The 23904-nt window shown below is 42.3% G+C and overlaps 1 protein-coding gene across 4 annotated transcripts in view; it reads right to left on the reverse strand.

The window, feature by feature from the left end:
• Window positions 1–23904, reverse strand: part of zgc:158464 (uncharacterized protein LOC791139 homolog) — a 99722-nt gene that overhangs the window by 69240 nt on the left and 6578 nt on the right. For all 4 annotated transcript variants that reach the window (XM_034680183.1, XM_034680182.1, XM_034680185.1 and 1 more), the window contains exon 2: window positions 12654–12786. In XM_034680183.1, coding sequence (XP_034536074.1) covers window positions 12654–12786 — 133 coding nt within the window. The remainder of the gene's footprint in view (window positions 1–12653; window positions 12787–23904) is intronic.

Here is a 23904-nt window from a genome sequence, read left to right on the forward strand (position 1 = left end):
AGGTTTCTATTCTAGTCAATGTGTTAACTTCCACTGAATCTGCTCTGTTGCATTCCGGCTGCGTCTCTGATCCAGCAGGTCGGAGCCCTCCGGATCAGATACGCAAGCCTTCTATTTTTGCTGGATGCTGGAGCTCGACGCATAGATCTCAACAGAGAAGATTGAGTGGGACAGGAAGTCAGGCACCAAAACAAAATTAAAACATCTGGTTAATTTTCAGAATAAAACACTCTTATCGTCAGATCGCTTGTCAGTTAACTACGACAACAAACTGTCATGATGAGCGGAGCCAGGTTTGGACTCATCAGGTCAGAGGATTTAAGAGGCCAATAAAGAAGATATGGATGAGGAGAGGATTCAGATATTCATTAATGCAGTAATTACCACGGGAAACCTTGGTCACATGACTCCAGCTGTCCGGCAGTCCTGCTCTGCACATTGGAGACGGACCAAACACAGATCTTGTGGAAGCCCGATGTAACACTGCACGCTATCATTTTTTATGCATTTAAGTGTGAACTTAGTTTGACCTGGATGTGAAATGCTAAATTCTTATTCATGAATGTGGGAAAATCTGTTTTTTGACAGACGTATTACATACAATGATTTGTAGGATAAAGACAGGAAAGAGGTAAAGCAAGAAGGACAAGATAAAAGTTGCGATTAGAGCAAAGCAATGCCTTCCTGTATTTGTTAAAATTCCATCTAGAGTCAGACTGAAACTGAAACTCAATCTCTCTCATATGATCCATTCAATATTAGCCAGGACAGGAAACAGTGTCTCCAACAATCTCGATTTACAATAATCAGGATGCTGGGGTGCAAAATGACCTCTGTTTGATCTGATGAGTCAGAGAGGTTACCGACCTGGGCTGTGATTAAAAGCTTCATCAAACAACACAAGGACAAGGTGCACCCATCAAGTCCAGATGATTTTAAACAATGAGTCTGGTTCTGCTTGAGGATAATGCCTTAAGAGGGAAGTTTGTCCTTGCCATTGCTGCTTAACATCCGATACTGGTAAATCATGCTTCCTCTGTAAAGCATATTGAGTTTAAATTTGTATGAAATGTGTTATACGTGCACATGTGAATTGAAGTCACAGGCATTGATCAGTGGATGCTTTGTTCTATAGGACTGCGGATTACAGAGGCGGTCCCCACATTGTCTCTGAGTCTGTTCCTCTACTCTATTAGATAGTTTGTATAGATTTTTTACTTTTATGAGATTTATTTTTTGAAGAAAGTAGAGTTTTTCTATGATTTCCAAACAATACTTCCCCCCAAATTACAGCCGCTGGGTCCCTGACTTGAGAGGTTTATTTATTTGAAGCATTATTGTGTCGTAGCACAAACTACCACAGTATGCATTTGTTTCCCTCTAAGTGTTTATCGGGTGTTTAGGTATCTATTTCTTTCTTTTTTTTTTAGCCCATCTGTTCCCGTTCTGTCCTTCAACAGCTGCAGAGTGCTAACCCCCCCTCGCACACACTCACACCTCAGAGCTCTTTGTCACACAAGAGAGTCAACAGGCCAGATTCCCTTTCTAGCTTGTCAGCACTGCAAAAAAAGTCCTGCAATCAGATTGGTGGCAGCCATGTCCATGTGTATTATGTATTCACCAAGACTGTCATTCTCTCCCTCTCTCTCTATTTTCCTCAGCAGCCTGTAAAATCAGACCAATAACCATCAAGTAACTGCCCGCAACAACGATACAAGCTCAAGCCTCGAGTTCCATCACCACTTTAGGCCAAATGGATACTTGACATATCAAATGACCCAGAGGAAAGTGTGTCTGTGTGCACCACAGCTGTTCCTCTATCTGTATGTATGTGCGCATTAACAGACCTCGTGCATGTATGCTGCAGGCCCTGGGTAGCCAGCAGTGGGTATGAATTCTGGCCTGTCCTCCTCTGCAGTGGCCCAGACGTGGATTAATGGTGTCATTAATCTTACCTTTAAAATGAATGACTTCAGCACCTCCAACCTGTGCCAGAGTGGCTGCCCAGTCCCTCCCCCTGCATTCCTGCTCCTCCCCACCCACTCAGCTGTGACGGATGGATAGTGGGTCTGCCATCCTATCCATCCTCGGCTTGGCACAGCCTGGCACCACAGGCTATCAGGGGCCAGCAGGCATACTATTGCCAGTACACTTCCTCTCTGTCTTACTACTTTTTAATTTCAGTGAGGCTGTGTGAGTATGTGCAATTTGCTAGTTTGTTAAAAACATATTTAGCACTTCTGATGAGTTTTTATATGCAGAATTGCAACATCAAACTGATGCTGCCTCTCTCATTTCCACTTGCATAAAATCAACCTGCTTGGTTCCAGAACCAGATGTTCCAAAGTCTTAGCTCATGTGGTGTCTGAATTAGAGCTTGATCAGGAAATGATCAAAAGAGAAGCAACATATGGAGGTGAAACAAAATAAACAGAGCAAATCACAAGAAAAGTAACTACATAACTGATCTGCAAAACTGCTTATTTTTAAAGTCAGGAGTTCTTAAAGATGCAAACGATTATATAAAACATTCATGGCATGGTAGTGCAGCAACACTGTAATGCTGCACTCTGAATGTGTTGATATGCTGTGGAAATACTTGATGTGTCTACAACTAAGTAGTCCGAGCTGCAGTGCTGTGCAGCATTCATCACCAAGAGTGAGGGGGAGGAGATATTTAAAGATTTCTCATTTCATCAATAAGTCGTCAGTCTTCCTGCTCTTCCCCTCTCACCCGCCCTCCTACACTGTCCACTTCCTCTGGTTTGCTAAATGACCCTCCACACTGTAGGCTTCTGTCCACACACACACACACACACACACACACACACACACACACACACACACACACACACACACACACACACACACACACACACACACACACACACACACACACACACACACACACACACACACACACACACACACACACCTAACCATCAAAGTAGGCGAGGAATGCTTTGCTGAGTACATGCACTGTACTGCATGTACTGTTTCTCAGCATTATTGAGTTAATCAACTCAGTAAAGCACCGATCTGACCTCTGAGCATCACACACAAATCACAGCTCTTCTCTGTAAAGTGAACAAAGGTGCTACACGGTGCAAAAGTCACACAAAGTTTCCACATGTTTCATTAAAACCTCCTGACTGGTTTCCATTTCCTCCCATATAAAGAGTTAATGAGGTGAGATGTGCTGCTGAGTCACTGGTTACACTGAAGAAAACCTGGAAAGCTGAGCTCATTTATGAGAGATTTTATTATGTCAAAGCTAATTATTAAGCAGATATGTTGTTTCAGAACCAAAACACTAATTGTCTGATACGCACAAATATTTCCTGTTTTTGTGCAGGTTTCATCCTGCTGCTTTCTGTCTCAGTGGACAAGCAACACTGAATCGTAATACAGGCCAGAACACCAAGGAAAGTTTTACTGATCAATATTATTGTGGAGAGGAAACACAGGAAAATGTATTCCAGCCTACACTTGCTCTTTCACTCTTGAGAGTTTTTAACAAACTAGCTACATCAAAAAAAAGTTGACTTTAAAAGTAGTGATCCACTCCAGAAGGACCTCATTACTGTCCTGTGTTTTTGATAATGAAATCCACCTCTGCTCTCAATGGACTGTGGATTCTGTTGACAAGTCCTTGTTTAAATGTTAAATTAATAGTGCTCCAACAATGGCAACAAGCTAAAAAAGAAAAGGAAAAAAAAGGGGAAAAAAAGGCCACCTGGTACCAGCTCTGGCACAGTGGAGCTTGCTTTTCCATCACTCAGTATGCCACCCTGTCAGATCAGTGTGTAATAACTGTCAGTCATTTCTCATGGGATCATGTACATGTGACAAGTGGGTAGATTGCTGCTGACGAAATCTGGCTACAACTGAACGGCGCATGGACATCATGACTAGTCAGGAAATGGATTGTTTTACCATTTCATATTCATTAAGTAGACAATTTTCATTTTACAATTCACGACACATCGCTGTTACCAGAGGGGAGTGAGAGACAGAGAGTCAGAAAGAGTGTGTGTGTGTGTGTGTGTGTGTGTGTGTGTGTGTGTGTGTGTGTGTGTGTGTGTGTGTGCGTGTGTGCGTGTGTGTGTGTGTGTGTGTGTGTGAGAACAGAGCTGGGGCCACGTACCTGCAGGGTCACTGCATGAGCTGCTACTGGATGCTGAGATGGACTGGTATCTTGTCTAAAAAAGCTCCTTCAACTGTTAAAAGTAATAACGAAAGCAACCCAAAACCTGGGCTGTCACACTTTGCCACCCCCAGTAAATAAGACTGCAAAGAAAATTGCAGGTGCCACCATTGAAGAATGGAAAATAGGCTGACTTGGCGTTGAAGAGGTGGAGAAACTGTCCTCTTCTTTAAAGCATGCAGGGCTAACCCACTCCGACAGCTTTGGGCAGCTAAAAGTTTAAAATGACTTTGTTAAAGGGAGCGAACAGGTTAACACGCATGCTGCTATTCCTCATAAAACAAGCAAGCACCCTGGATTTGCTTATGGTAAGCAGAGGTAGGCACACTTTGAGCATTTAACTGAAAGTGCCATACCGAAACGATTTGGTACCAACATATGTACCTTTCCATCCCTATAATCAACTGCTGCTCTGTTAAATTAGTGCTTACATAACCAATCAAATGTCAGCTTGACATCCCCAACACTCAGTGCTGGGCTTAGATTGGTTAATATCACCCCTCTTCATTGTCACGTGACAGAGAGCTCACTAGTCAGAAGAGCTGAAGAAGTTGGTGATGGTGATTGAATGGGGAATGCCACCAGCAGCGAAGAAGGCTCACAGTTTTGGGAGAGAGTGGCTGAAAGACTTCAAATGGCTCCACTATCAAACTGACACAATGCACTGAGTTCACGGGAAAACCTGTGGGCGGAGGTTGCAGGTAACACTGCGGTAGGAGTATATTTTAGTTGTGGTGCTTCGGAATTTTCAGTGAGTTCTCCTACATTTTTCTGATGCTCCAGTGTAAAACAACAAATCCTGTTTTAATCATTTCTTAATTTAATTTTACAGTGATGTTGCGTCAAGTTTATTAGGTAGGGGATAATGTAAAGTCAGATATTCAAATACTTTGTGTCAGTGACCTTGAGGAGTCTAAAACCTTTAACTGTTGAACAAAGAAGCTCTTGCATTGAATCAAGAAGCTCAGTTTCATTGTGTAATTAAATTGCCTTAACAGTGTAGTCATCCCTTGTAAATAGTTTGCATGACAAAAAATAGAATTTTTCATTTTATAATAATGACTTGGTAGTATCTTAAAAATATATACATGTTTTCACAAGAATCTTAAGTTTAAAAATGTGTAAATATAACTCAAATAAGTCGTTCTCTTCATGTTCTCAGGCTTAACATCTGGATACAGTTCATTGCCATAGTAAAAAAGTAAATTGTTAAAGGTAGTTGAAATATTTGAGCTGCTAAGAATCACAGTGGCAGGTTGCTCGCACGGCCCAGAAACCCCTAAACAGCAGTTGTTGAGTGGTGTAAAAGAAGGGAGGAGGGTGTTAATTATTCACTTTCCTTTCCAGTTTTCAGCTACTGGCCTTGCAGTCCAGCTTATTTATAGCTGCCTATAATCAGCTGGGGTGATGCATAAATGTGTTGCCTAGGTAATTCTTAAGCCCTGCAAAGCCAGAAGTGACAAAAAAGTACAACAAAAACAAAGTGAAGAATATAACTGCAGACTTAGTATTTTTCTGCACTTGCAACACACTAAACTGAATTTCCCAGACTAAATGGCACAGACTTCAAGCTTTCCAGAAAAAAAAGGAAAAGTGTCACGGTGCATGCTCCAGATATTCCTCAAGTTACAGCTTGGGGCAATAAAAGCAGGGTTACAGGCCAAGAAATGTGCTGCCACATGTACCTGCTATCGCCTGCGGTGAGTTTTAACTCTTGTGTGTAAGGAGGAGACGGAAACCATTCAGCAAACCATGCTTCTACTCTGTTCTCTTACATGGTCACCACACACACAGGTGCTGTATACTAATCTGTCCCCACTGCTCTGCTTCCTGTGCTGTCTTCAGCCACTCGGTTCACTCCTTTGATTATGTTTTAACCAGTCTTATCAATATCTATTTTACAATCTCTTCTAGTCATGTATCACTACTTTCCCTCTCTTTTTCTCCACTCATATCCCCTCTCTGTCATTCCTCCTCCAGTGTCCTCACTTCTGAACGTGCTCGCTCACCCACTCGAGCCATTGCCAAACTGGTAATGTTGCTGGCATTTATCCTGTAGAGCCAACAGGGGGCTTAGCACCACGCCATCGTGAGTAATTGAAATAATCAACTCCATCGCTAATGACTCATCTCCTTGGCTCTGGATGCTAAGTCTCCTCATCGTTGGGAGTGTGGTGGAGGAGGTGCCAGTGCCGGGAGACATTTCCCAGCACATTCCTCAGACCAAGGGGAGAAAGAAGGAGAGAAATAGCAAACACCCAGCTAACGTGAGTCAACCCTTATGGAAAACATCAAGCTTTTTCCCTTCAGGCGGTAAGACTCTGTTGCACAACTCTCCTGCAGCTAAATGACTGAGAATGACCTGAGAGACGGGATGAGGACAAATTGAGGTTACAACTTTGACATGGGGAGTAATAAATTCACCATCAGTGTAAAGTATTTCACACCGGAGGGGTTATTTTTGTCTGATACCCCCACACACACACTTTAGGTGCAGTGGTAGGTTGGCTATGCCTTGAGGAGCGGTGAGTGCAGTGTGTTTGTTCGGAAGAGCTCAATCATGCAAGCTGTTTGCACAACAGGCCTCCTCTGCACTGTGGGAAAAGTCTCACATGGTTGTCCGCCTCCCTACCTACCTCCCTGCCTGCTTGGCTGACTGACTGACTGACTGACTTGGAAGTGTGACGATGAGTGTGTGTTTATTGAGAAATGGCTTGATGCAGAATGTCATGCAGTAGTAGCCCCGCCCCTTGTGCTTCTAAGTGTAACAAGTTTCAACAGCTACAACAATGTACGAGGGAGCAGAGTTAAGGGAGGCAAAAGTTGGTAGTAGAATTTCTTCCGACAGCTCCTCTTGTGATTGGGTGATGCAGGTTGTCTTGAGGTATGCTGGGAATTGCCATGCTGAAAGCTGAAGAGGTGTGTGTGTGTGTTAGGGCTGTCAAAATTGCTCCAAAATGACATTTGAATATTCGCTCTAAAAAAAACCCAGAGGTTCGAACCATTCGAATATCTATATTTGCGCATTATGTCAAATAATAGGTGAACAAACTAATACAAGGAGACATAACTACTTGTATATGTGTTTTTATTTAAGATATAACATGCCTAAAACATACCTACACATTACAAAACAAGTAAATAACCTAATGGTCTATACCGTAACACTTTTAAGACCGGAGACCTCTCGCTCGCTCGCCCGCCCTCCTCTCTGTGCACAATGCGCTGAGTGAGTGCTGAACAAGACTTGTGAGAGCAATTAAAAGGTCCCGACTCTTGTCCCTAATACAGGCAGGCTTCATTCAGTGATTGAAGCAAATATTATTAACATTAATTGAAGTTAAAAACGAAAAAGTAGTCCACTTACATTCTTGGCACATGTATAAAATAAAAAGAGGAAAAACTGCATTTTATCCCAGTGTCACTGATTGTCGGGCTCTTTTAGTCCACTGTCAATGTAGGGTCTTAGGCCTGACAGGTTATTTGCCAAAAACACAAGACAGTCCACATGTGAAGAGGCCCGATCTTTTTTATTCACTATATTCCCAACGGTGGAAAAGACGCGTTCAGGGCGCACTAAGGATCCGGGGACGGAAGGATTTCTCTCTGCCGTCTGCTTCACGCTGTGCATGTGTGACTCCTGTGACCTGTCCCTGACCTGTCATGCAGTGCGCCCACTCGCAAAGCAGCCGTCGAATATTAATTTTCACAATCGAATCTCCGTTTTTTTTTTAATATTCGAATATATATTTAAATTTAGAATATTCGTTGACGGCGCTAGTGTGTGTGTGTGTGTGTGTGTGTGTGTGTGTGTGTGTGTGTGTGTGTGTGCTTGCGTGCGTGCTTGCGTGCGTAGGGGTCGCTGTGAACATATCTGTGTGTAGTTATTTGTTTGGAAGACACAGCAAGAAGATTGTTTTGCCAGAGTGAAACTTTTTGGGTGCTTGCACTCTTTCAAAATATGTAAAAACAAAACTAAAGACACACACGTGTGTACACACACACATAAACACGTTTGACTGGCTTACAAAGCACAAAGATAGAGCATGCAGTGGCGGACGCGTGTAGACATGACAAACATTCAAGGCACTCTGGATACGCACACGCAGGAAACGTTGTAAAGACAAAGTGGCTGTGCACATGTCGTCAGTATAACTGCAGGTGGTGCAGTAAGCCCCAGCCGGCAGCCTCTGTGGAGCAGCTTATGGAGGGATGGGGGAGGTGGAGTGCGGGGCTGGCTTTTCAGGTTAAGGAAGTTGTGACATGCCCCTCCAGCAGGCCCATAAATCAGCCGGCTCAACCACACTAAGGAAGGCTCCTGGGAGAGAAAGACACGGAACACACACACACACACACACACACACACACACACACACACACACACACACACACACACACACACACACACACACACACACACACACACACACACACACACACACACACACACACACACACACACACAAAAGCATGGGCGCCTGTCTGTTCTGATCACACACACACACTTGTATGAATGTGCTCGACTGCTTGTGTGCGCGCAAATAAGAATCACACACATACAGAGCAGGAGTGCACGCTCTGTTATGTAAACGGCTGTGGCACTTTTCGCCCCGGGCCTCACATGCCACACCTCCTACTATGCGGTCGAGTGTGTGTGTTTGTGTGTTTAAGGTGTGAATGTTTGGTAATCACAAGATTATAATTGTATCTTCAAAACAGTACATCCGGTTTCAACACAATGTAACTTCACACTTCTTTTAGAAGCATGTGATCTTTTGTGATAGACTAAAAAAAGAAAAAACCATTCACTAGTCACTTTGTTCTTTGTCAGGGTTGGGCTTTAAACCTGTTGTATCAATGAAGCAGTGTAATGCTAGGCTTCAAAACTGAAGTTGTAGGTAGGAAAACAATGGAGGAAGCCCTCTGTGGAACACAAAGCAGGTGTACGTCAACAGAGCCTTTGAAATTCACTTCCTCTCCTGCGGACAGTCAAATTATAAAGGATATGCATCCAATACTTGGAAGAACACAAAGTGCTTCTTACATATTTTAAGCAAAATAAGTTGAATGAATAGTATAACACATGCAGGGAAAACTACAAGGGATGTGATTGGTTGTTCATGATCACTGGCTTTTCTTGTGCTACAAGTTTTTTACCCTTTTCCAAAAAAAAAAACCCCATCCTTCCTGCAACTGTTAGATCACGGTGCTTGCAGTGATTGCACATAAAGCATATGTAATCAATTAGTTTGGGCTGTGGTAATGACTGGAGAAATGCAAAATCATTAAGGGATATGTAACAGTGAGACAGCATTTCTAATCAGCATGAGTGCAACTGACCTCACAAAGTACTTCCTGTTAATAATGATGTCAGGGTCCAAGTCACTGATCAAATTAAGTTAACACACCTTAAGGGCTGCAAATTGATGCATTCAAATGATGAAGGTAAGCTAGTGCAACATCACATACATAACATGTTTAGCTAACCTCCTAAGAGCAATATATGGTCCTATGGTTCCTAAGATAAATCCCACTGCCTGGTAGTCTTTAGTGTGAGTAATCTGTAGGCACACAAGAAGTAATTTGTTGCACTGATATGCAGGTTTTACTTTAAAAGCAAGACTCTGTCAAGGCTCTGAACCTTCCATTCTCTCTGCTGCTTCATGAATTTAACTTTTTTTTTTTTTTGATAAGTCGTATTATAAGTTTTCTCATTATATTTTGAAACACATACCCAATTTTGATCAGATTATTATTCAGATATTTTACAATCCTTGTTGCACTTTAAATCAGTGGCGACTGCCTTCTGCCAGATCAACCATGGTTTAAATTGCCACATGTAATCATATCACACTAGAGTTACTAACATGCTCAGCTCTAAGAAGTCATAACATGTAAGCGCTTGTGGATGTGAATTGAGAAATAAGAGCAACAAGCAGGGATTTCCCAAGGTGATATGCAAGAGTTATGTCATGTCTATTTTGTAAGACGTTATTAATATTAAATCAGCAGATGCCGTGTATTACATTACAGCGGTTGCAACAGTGTGTGCATGTTTGTGAGTGTGTGTTGTGTTTTGAAATTCAAAACCTAAAGGTCTCTCTGAAGGCAAATTAAAAAGTCAGGCTGCTTAATGTATTTGTATCTGTTTTCATAAAACTGATTGGAAACCGTTTTTAATAAGAAACCATCTGTTCCACATCTTTGAACTGTATAAGTGGAAACATTAAAGTCTGTTTCACGAGGATGTAGATTAATAATTTTTTAATTTCACTGCTGGTGAAATAAATGTAACCTGACAACCAGAAGTACAAAAGTTTCTGTTGTGTTAAGTTTTGTGTCCATCTGCACCCATTTGTGAAAACAAGTTCTGAAAGGAGAAAAAGAGTGAGGATGCGAGAGCCACGGTTTGAGTCGGAGAGCTGAAACTCAAGTGTTGTTAACAGTGCAGGTTGTCATTGAGTAAAAAAAAAAATTGTGCCTTGCCTGGAGAGGGTAAAGAGAAAAGATATGAGAGAGAGCAATAGTGACAGAGTGAGACGGAGAGAGATGCCACTCCAGCATCACATGAGTGCTCTGGTCTTTTCTTTGCTTCAGTGCAGCAGCCCATGCAATGTTTCCTCTTTCTCCTTTTTAGCCAGCATTCTGAGTGTGCAGCTCAGCCTGACCAATACGCTGTCAGAATGAGAGATGCAGCAATTACACAGCATCCATAGTCAGTATACTGATGTAATAGTGCATGCATCCAACCATGCAAAGAGAGAGAAAGTCAAAAAAGCAGAGGCTGATGCTCATTACATTACTGAGGTGCCCTTCGGCAAGGTGCTTAACCCCTAACTGCACCATCTGGGGCTGGACTTGGCAGCCTCGGAGCGTGCGTGTGTGTAGCAAGGTTAATTAGGAGCAAGATGTTACTGAAAAGAGAAAATGATGCTCAGTGTTTTTACCTTTAGTAAATGAATGTTTTCAAATATCAGTATGCAGCCAATAATGCACCAGAGAAACGTGAAAAAACGGGTTCTTAATGTAATTACCTATATTTCCCCCATTATGAGACAACATAATGGAAGATCTACATTTCTTCAAATGTCCTCTCCTCGAAACATCCTTAGAATAAATCATGGGACGATTATGATGACAGGATGACGTGCAGCTCTATCTGAAACAATAACGTCATCTCAGTCAAAACAGCGAAAAAAAGGGCAATCAATAGATATGATGGATAACAGCAGGGAGCCTGAAAACAACACCTCTTCAGGTTTCAAAGACAGGAGCAACCACAAACAACAAAGCAAAACTGAAGACTTCATCAGATCAAACAGACAAAGGCTGCCAGCAGTTTATCCAGTCAATACAGCCGAAAGCAGAACTGTGTCAAGCTGAATTTAAAAAGCAAAAAGAAAACTTGGAATCAGTTCAAGTTTCAAGTGGTATGGCAAAAGCATTTCTCAGATTTTTTTTTCCTTCTTTACAGCTTCCTCCACCTGAGTGAGGCGATAAATCTTGAGTTTTTTCACTCAGCTGAGGCAATGACTGGACCAGAGGTCAAACCAGTAAGACAGATGAAAACAAGAGATTGTCTGGAGGCCCATTAAAGGAAAATTGCCCAGGAGGGACAGAGACAGTCATGCCCCGTCTATGTGGGGAGCAATCGTGCTGGCGTGTGCGTGTCTGTTTAATAGAGTCCAGTATGTGCAGGAGGGGTGAGAGCTAACAGTTTATTGTACATGATATGACAGTGTGTGTGTAAATCCAGGCCCACATTCTGATATCTTGTAGTCATTCAGGAGTCTGAAACATCCTTCTGAAGTTTGACATTCATACAAACAGCTGCCACATGTTTTGTTTTCTCCACTTTTTTCATCATTTCAGTTCTCTTTCTGCACATTCTTTGTTCCCTGTCAGTGCCGTGTTCCCTTAGCCACAGAGTGAATGTGCGCTGTGACAAATGCCGTGTGGAGAATGTGGTTCGGCGGAATTCTTATGATAGCACACAGCTATTGTCGTCTCAAAAAAAAAAAAAAAAAAAAAAAGGCTTCCTGGAAATCCCAGCAAGTGGCTGCCTCCACATGCACAACATTCAGCAGAAAACAAACATTTGTGTCTTCAAATCGCTTGCGGGCTTGTACAAATTTTGGGGGGCATAGTCACCGCTTTTGAAAATGTTTTGACATCTCTCATGGTACACGGGTCATTTTGGCTTCGCTGCACCTGTCATGTAAAGGGGCAATAGGCCATCTGAGCTTCTTCATTAATTCCTAGCTTGGAAACATATGGGCAAATCACACCACATGCTAATTCACACTCAACATTGCAGTCATAGTAAAGGCAGGAAATAAATTATTTGTCACCTCTCCTGTGATAACTGACAGACTGAAGCTGGATAGAGGGAGCAAGGTGACAGGAAATAGGGGTATAAAAAAAACCTAGGAAGCATTTCATCTACCTGCCATCATCTTCTGGGCCTCGTATGGCTCCATGTAACCATCATTCTCGGTTGTCACTTTTTCCGTACTGGTCTGGGTGCCACCAGCCTGCTCAGCGTCGAACGGGTCTGCATAGTCTTCAAGAATAATGAGCTGCAGTGGAGATACAAAAAAAACACAAAGAAAGGTGAGACAGAAGGAGGGGAAATAGCAAAAGGGGGGAATACAGTTTGCTGCTCTGTTGAACACGACAACATGGGTAGACGTCGGGGGGGTTGTATGACAGATACTGCTGTGGCCCAGGACAGGACCGAGTGATATCCACAGAGGCAGGCTGGGAGATAAAGGCAGAATCACATGAACACAGCCCACCTCTGTATGCCTCAGCACTCTGCCACTGTGCCTCAGCTTTTAGCCTTCCAGCACACTCTCTGCTGCTACTGCTGGTCACCCTAATTATATGATAGCCCAGTGACAGGCCTACATTTCAAAAGTAGAGGGAAGGAGACCACAACTGCTCAACTTTCTTAAGAGGAACAATTTGGCAGATTTATGCCGAGCTGGCAGTGAGCCACGGCTAATTGCAGTCTTGCTCTTTTGCTGAGTATTTTGTGCAGTAGATGGCAATTAGGTGGACGTCTTGAGACCCAGAAATACAGCTCAGACCTTTAAGGAGAAGAGCAATAATCTGTGTCTACTCTGCTTTAGGGGCACATTTGTTTCCTTAAAATGTTTTTATGCTTTTGAAGTAAGATCTTCTCTCTGACAGGAAATTAACTCCCATCTGAGACGTCTGCCCTTTTGGGCACTGGATCTCATGATGGGTTATGACAGCAGGAGATGGACCAGCTATAGGAAAATAGATTTCTTCACCACCGAGACTCCTGACAGGCTACATCCAGGAGACTTAGTGCTGAATGCTTTGTAACTTGTGGATATAAAATAAATAAATAAATAAGGACACGCTTATGCAAACAACCAAGCAAGCATGAAAACACAGAGATGACTGGCACTACACCCCATGAGTCATGCGTAACAGGAAGGGATTTGGTCTCATTACAAACAAGCTCATCACTCATCTGGTGGATGGGGCGGGGCACAGTGGAGGTGGACCAGGCCTCATGCCCGCTGTGCTGCTATTCATGCTTGCCAAGTAGAGGCTAGGTGGAGGCATCTTCGCCACAGAGAGAGCAAGCTTCCCAGAAGCAAGGCCAACCATAAATACGACAAAAACACATTCACACAAACAGATACACCTGCAGAGACTCACAAACAAGTACAATATACAGACACGCTTTACAGTGTTTGATGTATCTCTGGATGGGAAACAATGGACATTTTTACAGTTCTCATGAGGTCAAGTGTCATCTTAGTTACAGCCAGACATTGAAATAAAAAAAGGTGTCCTGAAGTGACTCTGTGTAAAGGCTAAAATGTTTACCTAAGCTGCTTAGTGACAGAGATATGCGTCAGGTATATTTCTGCACTGAAAACCTGCACTATATGTGGATTAGGCAGTTACAGCAAAGAGAGTAAATACCACAGATGTTTCAGAACAGCATCTTCAATTTTCCCCCTCCATCTGTTTTGGGTAAAACTTTTTTTCTTTTCTGCCACAGCATAATTATGAGTTACTCGAATGTTTTGCTTCTGTGAATTCAAGCTGGAGGAGAAAAAAAACCCAACACAAACATTGTCCTGGTTTGTTTTTGTGCCACACAAATATACATATTTTGCTCATAAACTAATGAAAACTAAGCCGAGCATAATCTTGGGAGCCCAAGAGACCCCAAAACTCTGCAATTTATGCAATGGTGTCATTACCGTCTGATCTGGCAACTTGTAGCATTGAAACTCAGCCATTAGGAGTCATACCATGTGCCAAGACCCAACTCAGAAACAGAATCACAGACACAGCCCAAATTTAGACCAAGAAGCCCACACTAAGAAAACATATGAATCACCTTAGTGAGTGGCATGAAGGCCAGTGCCCATTTGACTGTGGTCAACATGCTGTAGCAGAGTAGCTGGAGGTTTGAGACCATATCCCACAAATGAGATAAAGCACTCCAAATACTACATCTTACATTCTCTTTAGCTGCTTAAGATGATTAAAGGACTACGCACCCATCCGCAGAGAGGTTTCAACAGAGGTGCACCTTAAGCTTGCATTGTCTAGAGCCAAAGGATTTCTTTGCATGTTTCAGGAAATGCTGGCAACAATACATGACCTCACCTTTGGCCTTTCCTGTTGATATTATGTCAGAGAAGTAAAGGGTGCAGTGATGAAAACTTCAACAAGCATCATAAAAGGATGTCTTGTGTTTGAATACAATCACAGATAAAAATCAAAGCTTGGATTTAAAGCTCAAGCATTTCATTTGGTTTGGCCCTTTTGTTTCCGCCTCATATGCAAACATGTGGGTATTATTCATGGGCTACAAATTCTGGTTTGCAAATGGCTTAAGTAGCATTGTGTCAAAAGACAGAGAAGGAAAACACTTCACTTCAACTCAAATATATGTGCCTTTATGCTGTCCTAAACAATCAAAATCAGGCTAAATCAAAGTCTAATATTTCTGGCGGTGGTCCAATCAGTCTCAATTGTTATTCTTTTTTCTGTTTCTGTTACTAAAGGCTTGCATGGACGCTGATTTACATGTTTCTAATTCCAAATTATTCTCTATTGAAACATGTCAACTTGTCAAGACAAGCTGCAGCTGTATCACATTAGCGTGTTCTCCAATCAATACTGCAGATATAAATCTACAGCTGTCAACACTGTGTACATCTCAAGTCCCTTTCGTAGTCAAACAGCTTACACTTCAAATAAAAAAGAGCTTACATTTCAGAGTAAGTATGTTTATATTTAGCTTGGAGTTGGACAGTAAAAGCACTATTCAGCACCTGCCTCATGTTCTTATTCCAGGCAGCAGTGACAACTGATGACAAACAAGTTTCCAGCCTGACTAACTTTCAATTACAGTAAATAAACTGAAAGTGGTTGGTCATGGAAGAATGAATCGGCCTGTTGCTCTTTCATTTCCATTCCAAGTTCATGAAAAATATGTTACTAAGGAGCAAAACATTATTGCAGAAATGAATATGACTACTTTCTGAGCAGTATGTTCATTGTCGGCTCCCCTGTGTGCTTAGTCACGACTTGGTTTATCTTCCAAGTCATTTTATTATTGACTTTAGCCTGCAAAGATTCTTTCTTGGATTCCTAGAGTCTGAACCATCAACTGTTTAGACTAACAGATTGCCTCCTCAAGGGGTCATCTCCCAGCCCCAAATAGCCAGCTCATGTTGGGTGGAAGTGTTGGTTAATATTTCCAAAGTGTCCCAATGTGTCCACCCTGTCCCACTATACACTGATGACCACTCGACAGCAGGAGGAGCGAGGGGTTGTAAGGGGAGGTGTGCTGCGAAGCGGTGGCGTCGCCTGGGGACACACCATCTGCCTTGTGGCATGCCAGGGTGTGTCAGAGGAGACTGCAGCCAAGCCACACTCGTCATGAGAGCAAAACTCCCCCCTCAGTACAAGCCTGCAGAGCCTCAATGCATCAGATCGTTGCTAAGCCACACTGTAAGCCTATATGAATCTCACAAAGCCACCTCACAGGCTTAGGCCATGTCCCCATTGTAGCTCGGTCCTTCACTGTTCTGCAGCACAGAGAGAGAAAAATCACTCAATTACTTTCATTCCACAGCTCAGATCCCAGGTTGGCCATGTCTTACACCTGCCAGAGCTCTGGCTGCTCGCAACAGACTTCTTGAAATGCACCACGGCTCTCAGGCGATGAAGCTGCCTTGGAATCAGTGGGAACAGAGGGGGCATATTAGAGAGGGAGGGAGACTATAACAGGCACCTGCCACTTTAGCTTAATGTTTTGCAATGCTAGAGGTTGTGGGATTACAATTCGATTGGGCCCTGGTCTTCCATTAGCGAGAGAAAAGAGAGGCTCCCTCTTGCACTTTTAATGTTTTGCTGGCTTATCAGATAATCACTTGAAAGGAATGAAAATTTCACAAACTAAATTAGCTGAAATTTGAGCTACATTTAATGTCTCTTTGTTTGCTTTAGAACAAGACACTTGTCCAGAGTACACTCCTGGATATAAATGCAAAATTACAGGCTGATAATTTCATCCTGCCATAATCAGTTGAACATCTACAGACATATATCATTGTTGAATATAATAAAGACTATTTTAACCGAATTGGTGCAGACAGGAACATGATATAACGTCATGGCTGGTCCGGAAGGACTGAATGCGTCAGGGGCTCGTCAAGGTTGAAGCCCCTTTGAGGCTGCCAGAAAAGTCAGCAGTCTGTAGAATGAAGGAGAAAAAAAAGAGAGAGAAAGAGGACTGACGTGTGTGATTTATGTCTCACGCCACGAGGGATTTCAGCCACCAATAACCTAATACAACTCAGTGCTTAGCAGCTCAATTGCATTAAGGCTTTTCAAAAGGCTCTTTTTGCTGCTATTGCTCTTTTGTTCTTCAGCGTAATAAAAAAAGAAAACATGCCACTTTTGTGAGGACGGAGAGGAAGGGAGGGGAGAGAAGACAAAAGATGGCGAGAGACTATTTTTTATGTCATTCTACAGAATAGAGCTGCCATGCATAAAGTATGTTTACTTCTGTTGGATGAAAAACTGTGGAAATGTTCATGTAAAAGCGAAAGTCAGCGAGCTGAGCGTCATTGAAGTGCCTCTGCTGATAGCTCCTCTGTCTTATCTCTGTCCATAAACAGTGGATGAATGCTGTGTGTGCAAAGCACAGTCATCTGGAGAAATCTTGGCCACAGTTTTCTAGAAAGAAAAACTCCCTAAAGGCAATTTATTCAAGTGAAAATGTTCACAGCTTCTCTATTGACATAATGCAGTTACTAGTACTACCAATGAGAAACGTTCATGCTTCAAAGAAGTGAGCCAAAATCTGGTTACAATTCAGCAAAGGCCCCTTGTGAAGACTGAACCCTGCTGGGTTTTGTATCTCCCAAACGGATTAGGAAGATGGAAAACTGGCTTTACCTCGAAAGGAAAGACATTGCAGGAGTGCATTTCCCACCATGCCGACCTGACATTAATGAAACTTTATTGAAGTGTTTCCAAGGAAACACTGTTGCAGCTCAAGCTTCTGCCCCTGTGTGAGGTTGGAAGAATGAGGTGTCTCCTCTAAAGGCCTACTTGGGAGTCTGCGGATGTAGCTATAATCGAATTATTATATTTACTGTAAAGACACCTTGTCATAATCAGTCACAAGCTGCAGCAGTGCACGCACCAATAAAAAGCACTTCACTCGAGAAGGAAATTCTGTTCAAATGCAGGTGTAATTATTTGAAAAATCAACTAAAAGCTTCAGCGATTTGTTATTTGTAAGCTTGTTCATCTTGAGAATGAACAAAATCAAATAGTGAATTCACAGAGTACATGACAAAAGCATGCCTGCTTTTCTTCTATAAGATAATTGAAAACAAGCTTATAAAACAACATCCGCTCCATATTGCTTCCTTATACTATTCAGTCTAAAAATGACATTTTCCTGACAATGACAGCTGTCACCATTAGAAGGCTCGGGATGGACGGAGTATATGAGTGAGATATACTGTCCTATATACGTTTGGAGGATTAGATTCTGCACATCAGTGTGCTCAGCCACCAGTTTCACATGTGTCTCCCTCAGCGACATCTGCGCCGTTCAAAGAACAGCTCACTTCTGGCTGCCGACTTATTTATTACACACACACATACTCGCAGACACACAAACACACACATCCCATTTAAGATTCAGACCACATTAAATGTTGGTTCTTCAGATCTCTGCACTCTTACCCATGTGGGGCAGCTTTCGCACGGCAGCCAGGGTGAAAGGGGCTCTTTTGGCACATCTGACTTAGCCTGTTGTTGATCCTGGGAATGTTTCCAGATGCAGCAACATCAATGCTGATACCATGCAACACACTTAAGTGGGAAAACAACATCAGCTATATGTATAATCAGGGAGTAAGAACCATAATAAAGGATGAAAAAAACATAAATCTACACTTTGGTAGTGCCACATTACCATTTGGTTAATATCTTTTGGTATATCTTGCTTTTATGGCACCTTAAGTTTATTGTAGTTCATCAAGGTTAAATTCAGTCATCAGTCATAATCTAGGTATAAACTGTAGATAGGCACTCGCACTCAGGTATGTGTGTGCACGAGTTAGAAAAGGGCAGCACAATGAAGGAAGTCTAGAGTTCATCATCAGTGCTTATTCAAATCAGATGTCATAAAGACATTCTGTTCAAAGTGGAACTCATCAGGTCCCCGGAAATCAGGAAGAACACCTAGAAATGTCACATCACGTTGAAAAATAACCTTTATTTGTCTTAGACCTCAAAGCTGTTAAAAATAGAACCATCATCTGTCACTTTAACTTGCTATCACAACAGTTATCTTTTCCACTGTAAAACTTAGTAACTCTCAGCATCAAATCTCTGTGGATTCCAATCACCGGCAAATTATCACGCCAGAGTGGGTTAACATGTACATGATGAAAAGATGTCACACAGTGGTGACAGTGAGTCAACTGAGGGCACCATATGCAGCTTTAGACTCAACTTACATCATACTTTCTAGTTTACTATTAAAGCCCCTCTGATCTTTCTCAGTGGGAAAATTACTTAGCTCACAGGCTGTGCAATAAATGACATTCTCATCCCCACTGCAACATAAAGATGCAAAAAAACGACCTCAGGATAGTGTCTGTAATGAATAAGGAAAAGCACTTGAAAATATCCTCAACGTCTATAGGCAGCCTACAAACTGGACTCACTAACTTACCAACAACACATATTTTGCCCCTCTTATCCATTTCATTAATAGTGCAAAGGGCCTTGTTCACATTATTATTTGCCCCAAAGCACTTTTAAAAGCCATAAAGAGTATACTGTAGCATCCCAGAATGCTCTTCTTTACACCTCAGATGTCAAATGCAAACATTACAAGTACTGTGTTCAAAACACAGCATCCAAATCCAGAGGCTACCTTGAGCACAAATTAAATATGTGATCTAACTGTGGTATTTACCAGTCTTATTAGTGTCAAACCTTTTGGAGTGTCAATAAAATTATCTTGTTGCATTTTTTCTCTTGAACAAGAGCTTGTTTTGAATACTAGCTCCACTCAAATTAGACGCACGTAATTTTGGCTACCAAAAATAATTTACAACAACTTTCCAACAGAATTTGGTGAGCTGTTTTTTTTCTCACAAGTGAAAGAGAGGACCTTGAAAAAAACAACATTTTTTGTATTTTAATACTTTTAGGGTCACAGCTGAGGTTTTTAACTACCATTCATAAAAGCTCTAAAACGCTGTAAAGAAAGAGAAAGAGTGTCACTGGGATAAATCCAATAAACAGATTAAACTGTTTTTGGAGATAACAACCCGCACCCATCATCCTTTCCTCTATACACTTTAACAAATGACCAAGTGGCTTTCACAACTTGAAGTAGCTAAATGTGTAATCTGACTTTTCAATAAAGTTACAGTCTTTCTTCCCTTCTGATGAATGACTGCATTTTTCTTTAGCACCCAAGGCAGTGGAGCACAAAAAGCACCCTTACTTGTCCCCAAGGACCTCCTTCATTGAAACACGCTCCACACAGCCACTTAAGACCTCCAGAGGAGAAAGGGGAGGAGGCCGTGGGTTTCACCCTATGAAGGTGCTCTTAATATGCGACAGATATTCAAGATTAAGTACTTGACGACACGCTTGACAAAATCCAATTTCCTTCCTCTGCCCCTTTCTCTCTGCGATAGATTTATTGGCAGTGTTTCTGCTACATAGTGGGAAGAGTTGATAATAATTCTGGTGCTACAATAGACTGCTGGAATTTTATGCAAAATGATAATCCCATGCCAATGTGAATGAGCAATTTGTCTTCAACACGGTCCACACCAATTTCCCTCATCACTACAGTTATTATGAAAACACCAATTTGTTGAGAATGAGGCTGAAAAGAGGATAATGAAGTTGTTTGCCCATCAAACACACAAGTATGCTGACACACACTGTGCACATTCAATTCACTCCTGTGTGATGCTGCAAACACAACGCATAGGCAAAAACAATATTGTTTATTGTGGCTCCTATAAAGATAAAAACTAGCACAATTAGGAAAGTAGGGCTTTGCGGGGATCCACTGGGACGGACGCTTTGATTTCTGGAGAGTGATTTATGGAGCAGGGAGAAAAACAAGCCACAGTCAGGCTGTAAACAAAGCTACACATTTTGATGAGAGGACGTCTTGATTGAGGCTAGAAGCTCTGTGGCCTCAGATAGCCTCTGTGTGGTGAGGATGCACTGGCGTCCCTGCACGTCGCCTATACTGACAATAGAACAAGTACACAGGGTGGAGTCCCATATTGCTGCCACAGCTACGTGGCTTCCCACCTCTGTTTGCACAAGGCCAGAGAGGCTACTTTAACAGGCGTGAGGGACAATCACCAGTCCGTCTGAGGGCCCTCAATGTCGCACCCAGCAGCCATGTTCTGTCACCGTTTGTCACTATTTCCGACATCTAGATTGCTCGTGTCGAAACAGTGCCGAACAGAAAGCCTGGTTATATTTTCAGCAAGCAAGCAACAGCTAGAATACCCAGCCAACACAAAGGGGCGAGCACGGACTTGTCAAGTTAAAAAGGGAATGTCACTAAGTTGTAAACACTTCCTGTCAGGAAGGGAGCACTTCCTTAATCCTGGAGCAACCAAGCCATTCCTTATTTTTTCCACCAAACAAATGCAGATTGTGGCTCTCTTTCTCAACCCATGTTCTTATCACAATAGCAGCTAATTTTAACTTTCAAAAGATTAGACATTAAAGTTTGACCACAGATCACAGCAGGAATTCTTCTGACCCACATTGTTTCCGGTAGGCTCATGTCTCATTCACAAATTTTAAAGAAATGAGCCTGGAATCCCACTAGGAAGAAATGGAAGTGTTGAGCTTCCTGGTGGGCACTCAGATCACAGGGCAGAGCCGCTTGCAAGGCGGAAGTCTGACTGCCTCCTGCAGTGTGACACAAAAACAACAGCCTGCACTCACACGCAGGAGATACAAAGGCAAATCAAATCTCTATGATCTCCACAGTCCACTGGATTTCAATGCAAAAATAACTATTTGGTTAGGGCTTAAATTTACATATTTTTACTGAAGAAGGGCAAGGCAACTGGTTTTTCAAAAACAGTGCAAAGAAGTCAATGTTTCATGCATATTCTGGCTTTGTGCCTCAGACAGCATGCAAGCTTAAGGCTCAATTTGTTTGCTTTTAATCTGTGTGTGACGATACGCCTGCCCACCAGGACTCCCTGCTTCTGGACTTGGTTCTACGCACACTGTCATTAAACAAAACAGAGCCATGTGTGTACAGCTCCCCAGTGGCCAGGGTTGCAGCAGTGGTGCGCAGGATAATTGTGACCTGGTGGAATCATGTGACTGATGTTCCGGTGCAGCGATAGAAAAAGCAAATCGAGCAACAAACACAGCAGACTCCGTCGGGACTCCTTAGACGGGGAAGAAAGCTCCTAGACAGAGGAGAAGAAAATGTGCAAACAATGGCTAAAGGCCATAATTTTAACGGGACCTATAACTTTACAGCACATGTGGTGGGGTGCTTGTATACTAAACCTTGGCAGGACGAGTTCTTTCAGTAAAAGATGCTGGATTTAAGTACTGTGGTGCAAATATAATCAGACTCTTTGATTTACCTATAGGAGGAAACTGAAATTTTTGGCTAACAGTGTATCCTTGGGAGGATGACAGGATGACTTCATCTTACCCCGGAGAGGTGGTGTTTAAACATGCAAGGGTTGGCCTCTGTGCTTCTTCCTTCCTCTCAAAGTGCCATTCCAGGATTCTTCTTCAGGTCACAGGAATATGTTGTGTTGCTCTTTTGTCAATAGAGTACACCAAAACAGTGAGTGTGAAGAATATTTTGGCTTCTTGACTTAGCTCAGGGTCACTTAAGTTCAGGAAATGAATGCCATTCTTCAACACCTTAGCGAAGAAAGGGATGAAGTGGATATGAACGTTTCACAATTTTGTCCGGCACTTCATGCCAACAATATCACAGGCTAGACTTTACAGATATGAGTCAGGGAAACCATAACAAAGCACTGTCTTCATCAGTTTACACAATTTATTGTAAGTGCTGAATGATTTAGTCACTTACTAAATATGTGAGTCTACAAAATCATCACTAGTGCGTGCATAATTAAGAAAAACAACAGCTGCAAAATCTGAGAAATGCACGACACAGCTGCACCACCAATCTGATGATGTTTTCAACCTGGATGTCATGTAGTCAGAGCAGCAGAAAACGACTTCAAATCATTACTTTTAAGGCCACATTATTACTATTAGGTCTCATTGGGCTGAGTTACAGAAGTGGAAAAAAAGTACAGGAAAGTATCACATATTCTCCATTACTGTGACAAAAGAGAACAAATAAACAGGTTTGTGTAAACATAGACCATCAAGGACACATCCTGCACTGCTCAGCCACCCAGCCAGACCTGCTATCATCCACAGCCTTTGTCTTATCCAGAAAAGCATGAACTGCGCTCAAAGAGGGGTACTGTAACAAAACATGATGGGCTCTGATGTTTCATCCATTTTCCGGCTCCCCGAAGAAAACCACTCTCACATTCTCAGGTGATATTGACGTTTATGCTTGACATTTTCTCCTATCAGTGGCACAGATGAGAGCGTGAAAGGACTGTGGGATGTATTTATAAAACTCCACTGATGTCTGGAGTGCCAAGGTGAAAGGCCAAGCGAAGATATTCGGGTTGTGGGGAAATGACTGAGCTGAGTTCAGCAGGCGCTGCAATCTACTGTACAGTTAAACAGGCCTTCGAGTGACTTCAAGAGACTGTAAGTCCAGCAGGTGTGCCTGATGAGAATGTAATTTAGCTTCTTCACATATCACTGTGACCCATCTGAAGTTTAATCTTATCATTACACATCCAAATGGACTAAGAGGAATGCAAAAGACAAAAGGGCAAAACAGTATCTTCTCCTTGGTCACACCCAAGCAGCAACCTCAAAATATGAAGCCCATGCGGAAGTGTTATAAACTGCAGTTCATTGAGCGTCCACTTCAGGCTGGCTGCAGAAACACTGGAAACAACATACATACCAATTCAAAAAAATATGATATTTGCAGGAATAATAAACATGTTTTCAGCCTGGTTCAAAAACAGCTTCAGTCT

The sequence above is a fragment of the Notolabrus celidotus genome, chromosome 3 (assembly GCF_009762535.1).
Source record: "Notolabrus celidotus isolate fNotCel1 chromosome 3, fNotCel1.pri, whole genome shotgun sequence".
Taxonomy (NCBI): Eukaryota; Metazoa; Chordata; class Actinopteri; order Labriformes; family Labridae; genus Notolabrus; species Notolabrus celidotus.